This window comes from Oratosquilla oratoria, chromosome 13, assembly GCF_046742065.1.
Source record: "Oratosquilla oratoria isolate Oo_2021 chromosome 13, ASM4674206v1, whole genome shotgun sequence".
Lineage (NCBI taxonomy): Eukaryota > Metazoa > Arthropoda > Malacostraca > Stomatopoda > Squillidae > Oratosquilla > Oratosquilla oratoria.
The window spans coordinates 12,866,970-12,879,469 of record NC_134789.1 but is presented as its reverse complement, the minus strand read 5'-3'; the positions used below and the strand labels follow the sequence as shown (position 1 = coordinate 12,879,469).

Here is a 12,500-nt window from a genome sequence, read left to right as displayed (position 1 = left end):
GTATTAGTAGTAGTAGCAGTAGTAGTAATAGTAGTAGTAACATTATCATTATAATTTTACAAGAAACACCCTAATACAGACAGACTACCCAAGTCACGGCCAGGGTAGTGGCAAAAAATAATTAAACAAAAGCGAAGACACATACCTGTACCTGAATGTGTCATATTCTGCCAAAAGAGAAACTGAAACATTTCACTCCCACAGAAGGAAGACCACAGGGGAGGTTGTCCTTCCAGTTCCCTGGACTTCCCTGCCTCCCCCGTGGGCCAGCCACGTCCCTCAGGGAAGCCCCTGGGGGAGTAGGGAAAAGGGGACGTGGTTCCCCATACTCATGCACAAGTTCCCAAGACCTCCTCAGGTCCTTTAAATGGGATTAAGATGATGATGTCGTGCTGTATATGTATCATGTATAGGCCTGGGTATATCTACAAAAAAGAAAGCCGCGTGTACAGGCCTGGACACGGCTACAATAAAAAAAAATGCTCAGCCAATGGCAAGCGCCAGCAGTGAGAGGCATTTTAGCGGCAAACAGCTAATGTCTACAGCTGGCAACCCCCCCCCCTTTCCCCTCTCTCCTTTCTCCTTTCATCCTATTTTATCTTTCCTTTTTTTTTCTTCATTCCCTCTTCTCCTTTCTCAGTTATATTTTTGTTTTCATATATATTTTCATTATTACCTTTCCAATTTACCTCTTTCCCTTTTTCTTCTTTCCCCTGTTCTCCGTTTTCTTTCTCCCTTTTATACTTCTCCCTGTTTTCCTTGTCCTCCTTCCTGTCACGCTCCCCCCAATATCACCCTATTTTTCTTCATGTTTCTCCTCACCTTTTCCTTCTTCCTCCCCTCCTCCTTGTTCTTTCCCTCTCCTTCTCCCTTTCCTCCCCTTCTCCCTTTCCTTCCCTTCTCCCTTTTCTCCCTCTTCTTCCTTCCCTTCACTTTAGTCCTGCCCTCATCCTGATTCTTTTCAGTTCCTTTTCCTCATTTCTCTTTCTTTTCAGTTTCCTTTTTTTTTACCTCCACTCCCCCTCCCCTCCCCCTCCCTCCTCAACCTCCATCATTTCCCCCCTCCCTAGCTGTATCTCGCTTTCATCATCATCATCATCATCATCATCATCATCATCATCATCATCATCATCATCATCATCATCATCATCATCATCATCATCATCATCATCATCATCATCATCACTATCACCACCACCTCTTCCTTGGCCCCTTCCCAATCTATCTCGCTTTACATCATCCCTGCTCACCATTATCATCATCATCATCATCATCATCATCATCGTCATCACCATTATCATCAATATCATCATCATTATGATCATCCTTATCCTCACTAGCAGCAGCAACAGCAGTATCAGCAGCAGCATTTTCAGCATCAACCATCACCATTGTTGTCATTATAATCGTCAACTTCAATCACCATCGTCATCATTCACTATGGAATAGATAGAGCACGGAAGAGCAATAAGCTAGAGCATTTGGTTAATCCCGACAGCACATATAGGGAGAGAGAGAGAGGGAGAGAGGGAAAGGAAGAAGGAAAAGAAGAGGGAGAGAAAGAGCGAGAGAAGTAGGATGACAGAGGGAGAGGAAGAAGAGAGGGAGGGTGAGGGATGGAGGAAGGGAGGAAGAGTTAGGAAGAGGAGAGGTAAAGAGAAGAGAGGACGAAAAGACCCAGAAGTAGAGACCCCCCCCCCCAAAAAAAAAAAAAAAAGTGAGACCTATGGCCCTTGTGCCGGCAAGAACTCCAAATTCAAGCTTGGAGAGCAGCTGTGTTCTTCCTCCTTCTGCTGTAGGCCGCCAACTGCGGCCTACCTGTGGTCATGCCTAGAAGGGCAAACCCACACACCTGCTCATCACTGACCTGTTGTTCGGCCAGGCTCCTGAACTTGCAAGGAAGGAGCGCGGTCGTCCCGACCTGGACGGTCACGTCCACGACCGAGTTGTTCTCCATCTTGGCTTCTGGCAGGAGGTGCCTGATCTCCCATACCGGGTCTTCGCTCCTCTGGGAGACCGGGGACGTCGTCGTCGTCGGCGGAGACTCTGGGGTCGTGGCTCGCTTCACTCCGCCACCGCCTTCCCCGTCACCTCCTCCTCCTCCTCCTCCTCCTCCTCCTTCTCCTCCTCCGTCATCGCCTTCTCCTTTGCCTTCGCCCTCGCTGCCTCCTCCGCTACCTCCTTCTGGTCCTTCCTGTCCGGGAGTCGTCTCGTCGCCGCGGTCTTCAGTCGTCACCGAAGTCGTCACCCCGGACGTCTGGGTGATGCCGGACTCAGATGTGGTTTCCGTGGTTGCTGAAAAGTGAGAGACGGAGACGCGTGAGTCGTAACCCAAGATCAATACTTAGATAAATAAATGAATAAATGAGTAAATAAATAAATAAATAAATAAATACATGGTTAAATAAGGTGAAACAGTTCAGTGGAAAAGGTGGTAAGGAAACTCAGGTTGAATCAGACGTGTCCCGGAAACGTCAAATTATATTTGTGTTCCTGATTCAACCTGAGTTTCCCTACCGTTTTTTTTTTTTCACGTAGATAAAAAATAGGTTAATAGATAGATACATACATATACCAAAGGCTTTTTTCCACCTTATAAGGGAGGTAGCCATAATAGATAAATATATAAATGTAAATATTAGTAGGTAGTTAGGTATATTTTTTCTGACGACAAATTTATTAAGCTTGAGAGCAAATTTGGGATCAAAATAAGAAAGAGTTATCAGCAGTATATTAGATAGACCCAAATGCAGTTAAGCCTTGTATAGAATCCAAGCAAATAAGACGGCCAAACACAGCAAAATCTATCTTCATTTAACCAACGTTACATTAAATTTCAACTTAAGATAATACGTAAAAATTTACCTATAGATATAATAATGTATATTAAAAAGTTGACAAGAGGTTTTAACTGTGTTAGAATACTGAACGAGAAAAAGAATTAAATATACGATTTATATATATATATATATATAGAGAGAGAGAGAGAGAGAGAGAGAGAGAGAGAGAGAGAGAGAGAGAGAGAGAGAGAGAGAGAGAGAGAGAGAGAGAGAGAGAGAGAGAGAGACATCCTCTCCTCGAGTCGGGTGGTTGGGTGGGGGGTGGAGGATGAGTTGGGCGGGTGGGAAGAGCCGGGATACGAAATGAATGGACAACTGACAGCAAAGAATTGATGTTTATTAATCTTCCCCATCAATACGGGGTGGATTATGTGCCCAGCGAAAGAGTGTCTTCTTCCAGGACGATATCTTCATCATGTCAATCACGAGAACCACAAGAAAGTGAGAGAAGGGAGGTGAAGGAAAGGGAGTGATAGAGCTTCGACCAGTGACGGCTTTGAAGTAGCTCTCTGTCAAGAACACACACACACGCGCGCTCGCGCGCACGTACCATAACACAGACACACGCGCACACACATACACACGAACACATGCACACACGCTCTCACGCGCACACGCTCTCACGCGCACACGCTCTCACGCGCACACGCTCTCACGCGTACACACACATACACACACACGCCCCCACACACAGGCACACACATACACGCACACGGGCACACACACACACACACACATGCATACACATACACGCACACGGGCACACACACATACACGCACATGCACACACACACACACACACACACACACACACACACACACACACACACACATACACACACACACACACATATGATTTGCTGGTGCAGCGGCTAGCGCTTCGGGCATGAAAATGAAATGACGGATACTACAGGCCGTTACCACTCCTCTTGAGCAAGGGGACGGGAAGGCGTAAGGCCTTAGCATTAAACGTAGTTTAGACAATATGATCATCCAACCAAGAGGATAACAGCTGTCGATCATGAGTTTAGCACGTGGTCCAAGAGTGATGAATCACATACAAAGAGAGAGAGAAGGAGGGAGAGAGAGAGAGAGAGAGAGAGAGAGAGAGAGAGAGAGAAGGAGGGAGAGAGAGAAAGTACGAGAGAGAGGGGGAAAGAGAGAGAAAGAGAGACAGAGAGGGAAAAAGAGAGAGAGTGAGGGAGAGAGCGAGAGAGAGAGAAATATTGATAAAGTCAAAGATGCGGCATCTACCATCCGAGCTGAAGATGGACATGACGTCATACATCAGAGCAGGACGTCGAGACATCGTGGGCTGAAGCGTTTCAAATAAACCCGTCGCTCCAGCGGGTCGGCGGGAGGGGGGGGGGAGTCCCGTAAGGAGGAGGGAACGGGAGGAAGGCGGGGGGTGGGGGGAGGGGTGGAATGTCTCTTTGTGTTCCGTAGAAGGATTTTCTACGAAATGTTCCACCTTTTATCTTGGCATTGCCTTTATTGGCTTATTGGTTATTCAAGGAGAACGAAGAGGATGAATGACATCCAAAGAAGGTTTTTTCCAAGTAAACAGACAAACATCAGGTTCTTATCTTGATCTTTCCTTTTTCTTGAACGTAATCCCCCTTTTTTTTGTCATCTGTCTATCTGTCTGTCTGGCTCTGGCTGGCTGGCTGGTTGGTTGGTTGGCTGGCTTTCGTGTTATTTGTAGTTTGTTTTATGTTTATGCTTGTATCTCCTAGTATTATTCATTTGTATTTTTGTTAGATTGTTTACCTGTCTGTATATATATATATATATATATATATATATATATATATATATATATATACATATATACATATATACATATATATAGGTAAGAATACATGATTATATGTACATATGCTGCGCATGTAAACATGCATGCATGTATGCGTATGTGTATATGTCTGTATGCATGTGTGTGTGTGTACATATGTATGTATATATGCATGTATGTATGTATGTATGTATGTATGTATGTGTGTGTATGTATATATGTATGTACGTATCTTTTCCCGTACACATGTATTTACGTATACATGCATGTATGTACAGCATGTGTAAGTGAATATATATCAAATAATTCTGACTGTCGTCCCCGGATTCGAACCGGGCTCGTGAAATCACGGCGCCATCGTCACGAGCCGGTTTCGAATCCGGGGACGACAGTCGGAATTATTTGATGGACATCACCGTCACTGGTGATTCTATTCATATGTACATATATGTGCATGCTGAATGGCTTCATTTCAAAACATATTTGATTTTTGCCATGATAGCTTTTGTTAACTACTGTGGATTAGGCTTCCAGATAATTTTGAACGCATTTTTTTTTTTATTAACAGAAAACAGTCGAACAACATTTCTCAGCCAATACGAGTAGAGAATTGCCAATAGGGGCGGAGCTTCATGACCAGATGAATGTGGTCTGAATGGAATCATCAGTTGCAACGGAATACAATAGAATACAATAAGCGATAAAGCCGTGTGGGTATCGTTCATCTTAGGTCCTAAGCCGCATGAGAGACACGGACGAAGAAGAATGGCTTAAGACGAAAACAAATGACAAAAGCGAAAGGAAGACCCTTCGACCATTACGCCTGACCTCGCGATGAGTGTAAGCCCCACAATGCATCAAAGGTTTTCGCTCAGCGCGACAAGAATTTTCATTTTTATTTTTATTTCTATTTCCAGCTAACGCCTGCTGATTTTGTTCTCTCTTCAAGGAGTCTCGCTTGATCGCAAAGTCGTTTGTGTGCGTGTGTGTATGTGTATATATATATATATATATATGTGTGTGTGTGTGTGTGTGTGTGTGTGTGTGTGTGTGTGTGTGTGTGTGTGTGTGTGTGTGTGTGTGTGTGTGTGTGTGTGTGTGTGTGTGTGTGTGTGGAAGGTAAATTGAGAGTGGAGAATAGGTGGAGAAAGAGGAAAAGGGCAGAAGGTAGGGAGGTACTTAGAGTGAACTGCTTAAATGAGGAAAAAAGGAGAGTGAGTATTAGAAGAAACTGAAAGAGGAGTGGGAGGGAGTAAAGGATAGAGTAGAACTAGGAGTGGAGGAGGAATGGGGATGGTTCAAGGAGGGAGTCATAAGGTGTGCAAACATGGTGTGTGGAACAAGGAGGGCGGGAGGAAATAGAAGGAAGGGTAGTGAGTGGTGGGATGAGGAAGCAAAGAAAGGTGTAGAAGACAAGAAGCAGGCATTTATAGATTGGCTGTAATTTAAGACGAAGGAATCGTATGAGAGGTACAAAGTAAAGAGAAGTGAAGTTAAGCATAAGATAAAGGAAGCAAAGAGGAGAGCAGATGTGAAATGGGGTAAGAGTATGACAGAAAATTTTGAAAGTAATAAAAAGATGTTTTGGAAAGAAATTAAAAGAGAAAGAGGAGGCGAATCAAGTAGAGAAGAAAAGGTAAAAGGTGCAGATGGAGAGATAATAATGGAAGAGAAGGCAGTGAGAGGAAGGTGGGCAGAGTATTTTAGGGAGTTGCTAAATGTGAAGGAGGATAGGGAGGGAAAGGTAGTTGCAATGGGAAGCGCTAAGAAAATGAGAGTGATGAGTGAGGAAAATGGAGGAGAAATAGGGAAGGATGAAGTGAAAGCAGCTGTTAAAATGATGAGAGCAGGTAAGTCACCTGGGCTGGATGGATGCCATTCAGAATGCCTGAAGAAAAGAGACACTTATGGTGGACTAGCTGTTGAGGTTGTTTAATTTTTGTTTAAGAGAGGGTAGAATGCCGGAGGACTGGAGGAGTGCCTGTATAGTTTCGCTTTAGAAGGGAAAAGGGGACAAGTGTGAATGTAGTAGTTTTAGAGGGATCAGCTTGTTGAGTGTAGTTGGGAAGGCTTATGGGAGGGTCTTGATTGAGAGGATTAGAAGAAGAACAGAGGGAGTAATTGGTGAGGAACAGTGTGGGTTTAGGACAGGTAGGGGTTGTGTAGATCAGATTTTTGTGGTAATACAGATATGTAAGAAAGCTATAGGAAAAGGTAAGGATGTTTTTTGGGCTTTTATGGATCTGGAAAAGGCTAATGACAGGGTAGACAGGAAGGCACTGTAGGAGGTACTGCAGATATACGGGATAGGAGGAAAGCTGTTAAAAGCAGTTAAGAGTTTTTACGAGAGTAGTAGAGCTTGTGTTAGGATTAGAAATGGAGAGAGTGAATGGTTTGAGGTAAAGGTGGGTGTTTTATGTCGCCCTGGCTGTTCAATCTATATATGGATGGGGTGGTGCGAGAGGTGAATGCAAGGGTAGTAGGTCAGGGGTTGGAGATGATTAAAGAAAATGGAGAAAAGTGGGAGGTGAGCCAGTTGTTGTTTGCTGACGACACTCCGCTTGTAGCAGGATCAGAGGAGGGATTGAGGAAGTTAGTGACAGAGTTTGAGAAGGTGTGTGAAAGAAGGAAGCTGAACATAAATGTGGGCAAAAGTAAGGTGATGAGAGGTACAAGGGGAGAGATTGACACCAGGCTGGAAGTGAGCATTAAGGGAGAGAGACTGGAGGAAGTGGATAGTTTTAGATATTTGGGTACGAATGTGGCAGGAAAGGGAGGAGTGGGGGTGGAGGTAGAATGTAGATTGAGAGAAGTGAGTAAATGCCTTGGTGGATTAAAAAGTGTAATGAGAAATAGACATCTAGGAATGGATGCTAAGAGGAGGTTATATGAAGGAGTGATTGTGCCAACAGCATTGTACAGGGCAGAAACATGGAACATGAGAGAGGGAGAGAGAAGGAGTTTGAATGTGTTTGAGATGAAATGTCTGAGAAGTATGATAGGGGTTACTAGGCTAGGTAGAGTGAGAAATGAGGAGGTGAGAAGGAGAACAGAGGTGGAAAGGGAACTGGGAGATAGGGTTGATGAAAAAGTATTAGGATGGTTTGGACACATGGAAAGAATGAGTGAAGAAAGATTAGTAAAAGAAGTGTGGAAGGCAGAGGTGGAAGGAGTGAATATGAGGGGGCGTCCTAGGATGAGATGGATGGATGGGGTAAAAGGGGCATTAAAAAAGAGAGGAATGTCTGTGGAGGAAGGACGGGAGAGGACAGAAGATAGGGGTGAATGGAGAGGGGTTGTGTATAGATGAGGCTGTGATGAATGAGGGGGAATGGGTGGGGGATGGGGGTGAGGAAGTATGTATGAAAAAAAATTTGACGCAGCCCGAAGGGATTTCTTCCCGTCTTCTCCTTTTCTGCATGAGGGGACGGAGAGTGGGGGTCGCCGATTTATGAAGCGGCCTTGCTGTGGACGTGCTGTGTCTTGCGACACTGCTTCTGACCCAGGGCAGTGGACAGGATGCAGGGATGACCCATCATCCAGGAGGTGCCGAGATGAGAGGGAGGGGGGAGGGTGGAGGGGAGTGGAATATATAGGAGATGGAATGGGTGGGAGTGTTTTCTGTGCCTTTTTCTTTTTGGCTACCCCCGTGTAGGGGGAAAAAGCCCTTGGTATATGTATGTATATATATATATATATATATATATACATATATATATATGTGTATATATATATATGTATATATGTATATATATATATACATATGTATATATATGTATATGTATGTATATATATGTATATATATATAATGTATGTATATATATATGTATATATATATATATATATATATATATATATGAGTGTGTGTGTGTGTGTGTGTGTGTGTGTGTGTGTGTGTGTGTGTGTGTGTGTGTGTGTGTGTGTGTGTGTGTGTGTGTGTGTGTGTGTGTGTGTGTGTGTGTGTGTGTGTGTGTGTGTGTTTACCTAGTTTACCTAGTTGTATTTTACGGGAAGAGAGCTATGCTCATAGTTGTGTGTGTGTGTGTGTGTGTGTGTGTGTGTGTGTGTGTGTGTGTGTGTGTGTGTGTGTGTGTGTGTGTGTGTGTGTGTGTGTGTGTGTGTGTGTGTGTGTGTGTGTGTGTGTGTGTGTGTGTGTGTGTGTTTGTGTATCTAAGCATACATACATCCAGAGTATAAACTATGTGTGGAGATTTGAACCCAAAATATAAATCCCTAAATATTTCAAAGTAGCGCCTGGTTATGAATATATAAGCACTCGTCAACTCCCTCCTCCTCCTCCCACTTCTGCGCTCGTAAGGAACGGTGACTCGCGCGTTTTGGGTCATGTGGCGGCAACACAGCATTGTTCCACGTAAAAGCTCAAGCGAGACGTACTGAACTCTCCCAAAGAAATTCATAGATATTCAATCATGGCTTAGCATGTAAATTCGTATCATTTCAACTGAAGATTGCTCTAGAGATCTGGAATTTGTTTCCACTTAAGAGATTATTAGCATTCAGTTTTTGGAATAATAAAGGGCAATAAAACACGAAATAAAAAAGAAATAATATGAAACTTGTTTCAGTAGTTTTATGGAATTGTATGAACTATTTAGTAAATTCATATATATTTACATATATATGCATATATATACATATATGTATATATATATATATATATGTATATATATATATATATATATATATATATATATATATATATATGTGTGTGTGTATGTATATATGGGGGGGTTTGCATGTATGCATATCCAATACATACAATATTCCCTCAGTTATTCTGACAGGAGAGTTAGAATAAAACATTTGAAACTGAGAAATGGTTATCAAATCATTTGAGACTCATATGGTAACAGCAAAAACGCTGGGTACGTTGCCATATAGGTGGGTCTTGTTTTCTTTTGTGCCTGCGGAACATTTCACCAATAAAATTTACAAAATAATTTTTATTGATATCTTTATTTATTTATTTATTTATTTATTTATTTTTGTAGTGGCAAAGTGTATGTTAGCAGCTTCATTTGATCTATTTATAAATTAGTTTATTACATACTTTTTTGCATGTTGATCTAATTATTATTCATTACTTAGCTCTATTAATGCGTCCATTTATTCTATTTATCTTATTTGATTATACTCTTTCATCTTATTCTATTTTGTTTTACTTTGTTTAATCTTGTTTTATTTTACTCTTTCAATTTATTTTATTTTATTTTGTTTTCTTTCTATATTTATTTATAACCTAATTCTATTATGATTTCTATTTCTGTTTTCATTTTCATTTTTACTTTTATTTTTATTTTTATTTCTATTTCTATTTCTATTTCTATTCCTATTCTATTTTCAAACAAAACCAAAACACGGTCCATTTTTGTACCAATGAGAGTAGCCCTTATATCTTATTTTCATTTCATTTTCGTTTTTACTTTTATACTTATTCATATTCATATTCTCATTTTCAATTTTATTTTCGTAATACATAACCTAAAGACGGTCCGTTAACGTGCCAATGAGAGTAGCCCATATATTTTATTTTGATTTTCATTTCTATTTTTACTCTTATTTTTATTTATAATCTTATTCTTATTTTCAATTTTATTTTTGTAAAACATAACCTAAAGAGTAGCCCATATATTTTATTTTCAGTTTCAATTTACTTTTATTTTTATTTTTAATCGTATTTTCATTTTCAACTTTATTTTGTAAAACATAATCTAGACACGAATCGTTAGTGTACCAATGACTCGCCTGTTTCATTTGAAATGACAGCGGCCACTGCGGCACACGAGTGAACCCATACAAGTGAGCGACATATTATTATTACTATTTTATTTTATTTTATTTCATTTTATTTGTTTTATTAATTTTATTTGTTCTATTTATTTTATTTATTTTATTCTATTATATTCTATTTTATTTTTTTCGTTTTCTTCCTCTGAACGCCAGACCATTTTATTAATTTCATAGGACTTAATTTCTTGGCAGAAAAGGAATTATGATTTATCCATTTATCTATTTATTTTTTCATTTATTCAATTATCATCTGTTTATTTACTTATTTATTTCTATGCATTTATGTGACTATTTATTCATCTTCTTTGCTTCTTTGCTTAGTATTCTATTATATTCTATTCTTTTGTTATTTTAGGTAAGTGCATGGGATTCGGACAAGGAGTGTCTAGTGCATGATTTGTAATAATGAAGTGATTCTTTCATGACAAGCGCATGGGTGGCGTCATGCAGCCTGTGCTCAAAATATCTGCTTCGAAAGAGGTAAGACCACTTTTATCAACTTCCTGTTTGTTTTAATTCGACAAACAATGATCAAAAACAGAATTCAAATAATCTTTCCGAGTTACATTCTTGTAAAAAAAAAAAAAAAAAAAAGTATGAAAAAGAAATATATATATATATGTAAAATCTTAGATTTGTTTGCGAATCATTCAGCAATATTATCGGTCCTGCATGACGGACGTCAGATAGCGTCATCTCCCTGTCTTTACGACCGACCTGTCAACACTCTTACCTCCATCTGGAGGAGCAGCCCCAAGGGGCTGGCACCCTATCCCCGGAGTGTGCTAAAGATCTCCATCTGCCCCTTTCACACAAGGTGTGCTTACAACCGGCGACTGCTCTCTTCCTACCTAGTCTTGATACTACGAGGAGTGTTTTTTTAAGTAAGTACCGTTTTGAAATAAAAATTAAACAAATAGACTTTTCGTAACAATTTTATTTTTACATGAAAGCCAGTACTGTAATCTACTTTTCAAAATAATTTCAACCAATATTAAGGAATTTATCATATCGTACAACCAGCTTTTGAATACCATCCTCGTAGAAATCTACCGCCTGATTAGAGAATCACTGTAACACGGCCGTTTTGACATCTTCATCGTTATCGTGGCGCTGACCACTCCGATGCTTCTTCAAGTGCAGGAAGACGTGGTAGTCACTGGGTGCTAGATCGTGGCTGTACGGAGGGTGATCATGTTGTTCCCAGCCAAATGATCTGATCACATTTTGAGTTTGATTGGCTGCGTGTGGACGGGCATTGTCATGAAGCAAAATGATTTCCTTACTCAGCATGCCACGCCTTTTGTTTAAGGGTTCTGTTACAATTTCATAAACCACGCTTCTTGACACTTCAGGAAACTAATTTTTCACCAACTTTCTGCACCAAACCACCAGTAATGAGTGAAGGTCGTCCACTTCGTTCCTCATCATGCACATTTGTACGGCCATCTTTAGAAGCTCTCACCCATTTCCGCACCATCCCATCACTCATAATGTTTTTTCCATACACTTCACTGATCTGACGATGAATTTCAGCCACTTTCACGCCTTTAACAGTAAGAAAACGAACCACAGAGCGTATTTCACAGTCGGCGGCATTCTCAATCGGAGGAGGCATTTCAAATACTCACAAATAAGCTTAAACACGGTAAGATGATTCCATAATGGCGGCTGTGGCTAGCCAAGAGATAACGGTACACAACGCGCATGCGCCAAGTGCCGACCGTAGCGCCACAACGGCGGAATTTCAAAACGGTACTTACAAAAAAACACCACTCGTAGTTTACTAGTTAACTAGACAGTCTAAAACTAGATCCCTGAGAGATTCTAGAGGCCAATCGACTGGGAAAGGGTCCCCATAGTCTCTCCTAATTTACTAGTGAAAACCTAGAACCTAAGTAATAATAACATATAAAGTAACAACTGTTGCGTCCCGCTTCACTGACTGGAAACCTGCAACACCACAGTGGATGGTATTGGTTTTCGAGTCCTCAAAGAGATCTTTCTTAGACGAAAGTTTGGACTGTTGTCTGTGTTGTATTCGAGTGGAACAG

General features: G+C 40.9%; 1 protein-coding gene across 1 annotated transcript in view; it reads right to left on the bottom strand.

The window, feature by feature from the left end:
• LOC143032116 (uncharacterized) overlaps positions 1-12,500 on the bottom strand; it is a 602,542-nt gene that overhangs the window by 306,218 nt on the left and 283,824 nt on the right. Inside the window, exon 4 of the mRNA XM_076196569.1 lies at positions 1,868-2,295. Coding sequence (XP_076052684.1) covers positions 1,868-2,295 — 428 coding nt within the window. The remainder of the gene's footprint in view (positions 1-1,867; positions 2,296-12,500) is intronic.